This window comes from Nelumbo lutea, chromosome 1 (genome assembly GCF_056320005.1).
Source record: "Nelumbo lutea isolate HS-2025 chromosome 1, American lotus-T2T, whole genome shotgun sequence".
NCBI lineage: Eukaryota > Viridiplantae > Streptophyta > Magnoliopsida > Proteales > Nelumbonaceae > Nelumbo > Nelumbo lutea.
The window spans coordinates 212,712,757-212,717,792 of record NC_142684.1 but is presented as its reverse complement, the minus strand read 5'-3'; the positions used below and the strand labels follow the sequence as shown (position 1 = coordinate 212,717,792).

The following is a 5,036-nucleotide window of genomic DNA, read 5'->3' as shown; positions in this document are numbered from 1 at the left end:
ACATTTGACCCAAAAACCAATGACCATTCAAACCACACAGTCAAACTGTCAACCCAAAACCAATGGTCCCATTTGGAAAATGGGTGACCATCCTATCCCTTTAATAGATATATGATACCCGACATATTGGGTTACTATCACTAAATCCGTAAGGGCCTCAATGAGTATTCCATCACCAACGATGAGGATGTGTTGGGCCCCCAGGTGTCTGGGATACTCCATGTCATCACTCTTTTCTAATTGGGCTTCATAGCCCGCCTTGCCCATCTTGTTTTCGTTGTAGCAGATTTTTTTTTTTTTTCTTCTTTTGTCTGTAGCTTTATCAGATTCGATTGAAGCATGTTGGTTGAATTTTGGAATTATTAATTTCTTTTCAAGTCGAGTAGTAAATGCGTAAATGTAACTTTTGTGCACTCAAATTAAACTTTATATGACAAAAACTATCAAATTGACAAATAAATTTCTCTCTCTCTCCACACAAACTGACAAAAGCAGTTTCAATCTGCAGAAATACATTTTTTTCATACAAAAAACAAACATTGTTGAACTATATTTTAGAGCTATTTACAGGCCAAACAAGCACACATTTTGTGAATGAAGGACTTAGACTTAGAAAGTGGGGGTTCTTCTTCTGCAGTTGGAGTGGTGGTAGTCAATACAACAATCTCGGACTCATCGGAGCCCTTCTTCTTGGCATCCTCACATCCATCCAGGAATTTCTTGAAGGCATCTTCAATGTAATTGACAGCCCCTACAACCTTCATGCCCTCTATTAGGTTGTGTGAAGAAATATCGTCGTTTCCATGGTCCCCTTTCAGCGTCGCTGCCATCTGTACTAACTGCTCTTGAAAATCACTTAGCGTCGCCTCCTCATTTGCATCGCCAGCTGCTCGCAGTTTTACTGGCTCCGGCAGTGTAACTGCAATGTCGTCACTCACCATTAATTACACAATGTAACCAAATCCATCTCTAGGGAGGGAGAGAGATAATATTAGCTAGAGACGACCTCATCATACCTGGGCAGTCTGTTCTTGGGGTCTCCCTGTTCAACACAACGTCAAAAGTGCCAGCCCAAGCATCACGCTTTGTTAGAAACTCTTTGAGATTGAATATCTTCTTCACTGTTGCCGGAATGGAAGAATGCTCGAACTCGGACGTTGGATATGGTCCTGCCGGCCGGTGCAGCACTGCAATATAATTAATTGTAGCAAATTCAAATTATAATATATTCTGATTATACACATTTACTTGTATTAATTAGTTAATTAATTAATTAATTACCTGTTGCTGGTTCAATCCATGGAGAAATCAAGATGGTGGGCACCCGAACACCAAGGCGGTCAAATTGAAACTTAAAGGAATCATCACTGACAATGTCATCTGGACTTGGGACCCCAGTAGGAGTTGGGACATGGTCATAGAAACCACCATGCTCATCGTATGTAATCAAGAACAATATCTCATTCCACTGAGGACTGGCTCTCAGTGCCTCGTATACCTGCTTCACAAGCTTTTGTCCTTCAGCAATATCGTGTGAAGGGTGATCGTCATTGCCCGGAATCAATTTTGTTCCAAAATATCTTTGTTCAATCACCACGTAATTTGGCAACTTCCCCTCCTCGCAATGCCTCTTGAATTCTAGATCATACTGATGGAAATTCTTCACATACTTCAATTTTCTCAGGTTCCTGCATGCTCCAACAATTGAAGAATCCTTCAACTCTATTAATCAATTACCTTCCATTAAGTATACTCAACAGTTGTAGTTGCATTGTAGAGATTACATTTTAAATTAAGCCATTGAAACACTATTAACAAATTACGAAAGGTATTAGAATAGGTATTTGAGGTAAATTTGACCCCAACTCAACATTTTTAAGAATCGGACAACTGAAACTGATTCAAATGCATTAATCTTTTGCATTTCATTTACATTGTTGGACTTTAGTTCTTAATTGGGCAGCTGGAATAATGAGGATAGCTGTCATATCTTATGATTTTCCTTTTGAATTCAATTAGGGGTTTACGTAGACCTGCCTTTGTTGAAAATGACTAATCTCAGACTTGGTGGCTAATCTTCTAGACTCGGACTCTCAGTAGGTGGTCGGCGGTCAAAAGAGGCTGCACCATATATATATTGCCTAAATTGTAAATTCTATTTACAAGGGAAAAAATACTTCAAAGTTACTTCAATATTTCATTTTGGAAGGAAGTAAAATTACGGAGTCTCCACTTTATCTGGGTACAATTTTTGCATTGATTTATTAAGATGCAAATTTTACCGACAAAGGAAATGCAAAAGAATGCCTTGTTCCACCATAAATTGCTCCCGAAGGTGCGCAGATGTCATGTCAAACTCAAACAAGCAAACAAAGAGAGTATTAAAATATAAAAAGCGGATAAAAAATTTACATTTGGTCTGATTGCCTGGGCAATCCGAACAAACGCACTACAAGTCCTTGTGGATGTTATTACTTATTAGCTAAATTAATCAATTAATTAATGTAAACCTTGAAGCGACGACCAATGACGATGACCGGACCGGGGTCCACTCAGCTTTCATCCAGTCGGTTATAGAAATAAAAGACCACTGGGTAACTGGGTAACTGGGTAAGGTAACAACTAATAGGACCAAGGACCATGTGATACCCATATTGATCCTTTGTCGGTGGCACATCCATCACACGTGGAGTTTTTGGTCATTGTCCAGCTCAATAAAATTGATTATTCACTTTCCCAAATACCAATGAATGACTTTGCATTACAGCTGTCAACCGTGCTTCCACTCCTCCAACTAGTTACAATAATTCATAATTCTCTGATTTAGATTTAGATTAGGATTTTGCTTCTACTTTTACTACCAGTATGTGGTAGGTGAAGGAATCTTAAGTCTAAAAAAATCTTCGGACTTTTGTAATGTTTGAAATCAAAAGGACAAAAAAAAATCACAAGGATAAAATCATCTCAACCCAGCTGGCTCTAGCCTACATGAACATGGCCCACCCAACTCCAACCCAATACCCCTTCTTAACGCCGGCCCCATGAAAAGTCATAACCCTCGACGCCGACGGGCTGTTTATCTCTCCTGTCTCTGGTGAATACTCTGTCTCTGCTCTGAGATTTCGACTTGTTCTCATTCCAGTTCTTAAAATCCCAAATCTAATGTAAGCATGTTTGGAGGGTCGCCTATTAATCTGGGCATCAATCAATAAAAAATTAAAAAAAAAAAGGCTTTATAATAATTATTAGTTTATTACATACTCGCGTTTCTTCATCTTCATCTTGAAGAAGACTCCCGTTTAACCAAAATCCTAAAAATGATTGGAAACTTGTGTCTGTGTGTGTGTGAGAAAGAGAGAGAGGGGCAGCTGACCCTCACCTGTAGAAAAGCGTGGAAGGAGGATACTGGTAATATATCCCGAAAGAGAATCCGGCCTCATCAAGCGAATCGAAAATGGTCTTCTGTGGAAACCCATGGATCAGTTTCTTGGTTTCATTGTTGACTATACCATGCGATGTTGCAGAGTGAATAAACAACCTATTGGGCTGTGTTAGAGTCGGAATCGACGCAAACCACCGGTCGCACACAGCAAACTCCATCACCAACTCCTTGAAAACCGGCACCACTTCTGGTCTGAACCCATTCATCACTACCTCCGACAGCCCCTTCTGTACGCTCTCTGCCTGCTGAACAAACCCATTCATCGTCGCAACCTTAACATCACCAGAAGATGACTGCCCCCATGGGACGCCGAACACTTGCTCGTATATTGCATCAAATGAGTGACCAGGGTCGGGGTCAACGAACTCCGACCGATCACCGAAGTAAACACGCGTTGAGTTGGGATCGGTTGTGGACAACAAGTTGTATTCTTGTCCTGTAACGCCATCTATTTCAGGATTGAGGGACTTCATCCATCCCAACATGTGATCGAAGGAGCGGTTCTCTTGCACTAAAACCACCACTGTTTTTATGGGACATGGCTTGCTATTGCTGCTCTCCGATGGCATGGATTTGGGTTTGTTGTGACGGTAGTAACAATCCTCCCAAGCGATCTCGTTACAAAAAACACACGCAGATACAGATAGGAACACAGAACAAGTAAAGTAAGGTTGAGATGGAAGGTGAGTCCTTTAAACTACTGATAACCTACAATTTGGTGGCGATTTTTCACAGTCCAAACAGTGAAAAATCATGAATGACTCATTGCCTTGTCTTTTACTTATAACTAGCGGAGGGGCCCTCCTTCGCAGGGGCTGCAATGAACCGTCGACCCATTGGCCCTTTGACAAGCAGCGCCTGGAATGGAACCGTCGACCCGTTGATCAGTTCGCTGTTTTTTGTTTTTTTAATTGAAAACTATTCAGGCAGCTGGTTCTGTTTTATCCTAATCTCGATTCCTGGCCAAAAATCATTGAATCTGTCAATGATCCATTAATTCGGGCGGTCGAACCATTGACCTGTTTAATGATTTTTGGTCGTTTTTTTATTTTTTTAATTTTTATTGTCAGAATGAGTCATCCGTTCGAATAAAACAATCAAACCATCGACCCGAAAACTGGTGGTCAGAATGATTTCATTTTCAAGCCGTATGAGTCACACGCTCGAATTAAATAACACATATGGTACTATTTAATGGACCTCACATACTCAATTTTTTGCCTGTAATTTTTCTTTTTAGAACGAGTTGCCCTTTTTTTTTATTTTTTTAATTGGGAATCGTCCAAGCAACCAGTTCCATTTTACCCCAATCCCGATCCCTAACCAAAAACCATTGAATCGATCAACGACCCATTGACCTAAGTGGTCGAACCGTCAACCCGTTGACTTGTTCAATGGTTTTTGGCCTTTTTTTATTTTTTAATTTTTGTTGTCAGAACGGGTCGTCTGTTCGAACCGGATGATCGAACCGTCAACCCAAAAACTAGTAGCCAGAAAGGTTCCATTTTTGGGCCGTATGAGTCACATTCTCAAATGTCATAACATCATGGTTTTTAAAATTGAAATGAAGACTGAACCAATTAGGGGCTCGTTT

The 5,036-nt window shown here is 40.4% G+C and overlaps 1 protein-coding gene across 1 annotated transcript; it reads right to left on the bottom strand.

Annotated features, from left to right (window-relative positions):
• Positions 1-404: 404 nt before the first annotated feature.
• Positions 405-4,321, bottom strand: LOC148880842 (non-specific phospholipase C3-like). Its single transcript, XM_088962901.1, has 4 exons — positions 3,380-4,321; positions 1,282-1,688; positions 1,017-1,187; positions 405-919 (listed from the first exon to the last, which is right to left on the bottom strand). The coding sequence occupies exons 1-4, from the start codon at positions 4,009-4,011 to the stop codon at positions 561-563; spliced, it is 1,569 nt and encodes a 522-aa protein (XP_088819027.1). The 5' UTR covers positions 4,012-4,321; the 3' UTR covers positions 405-560.
• Positions 4,322-5,036: the final 715 nt, after the last annotated feature.

Excerpts from the sequence above, each read along its gene's own strand:
- LOC148880842 (XM_088962901.1), bottom strand. The coding sequence starts at position 4,011 with ATGCCATCGGAGAGCAGCAATAGCAAGCCATGTCCCATAAAAACAGTG. Across the intron at positions 1,188-1,281 it reads ATGGATTGAACCAGCAACAG|TGCTGCACCGGCCGGCAGGA; the intron begins GTAATTAATTAA and ends ATTATATTGCAG. Across the intron at positions 920-1,016 it reads CCCAAGAACAGACTGCCCAG|TTACACTGCCGGAGCCAGTA; the intron begins GTATGATGAGGT and ends ACGACATTGCAG.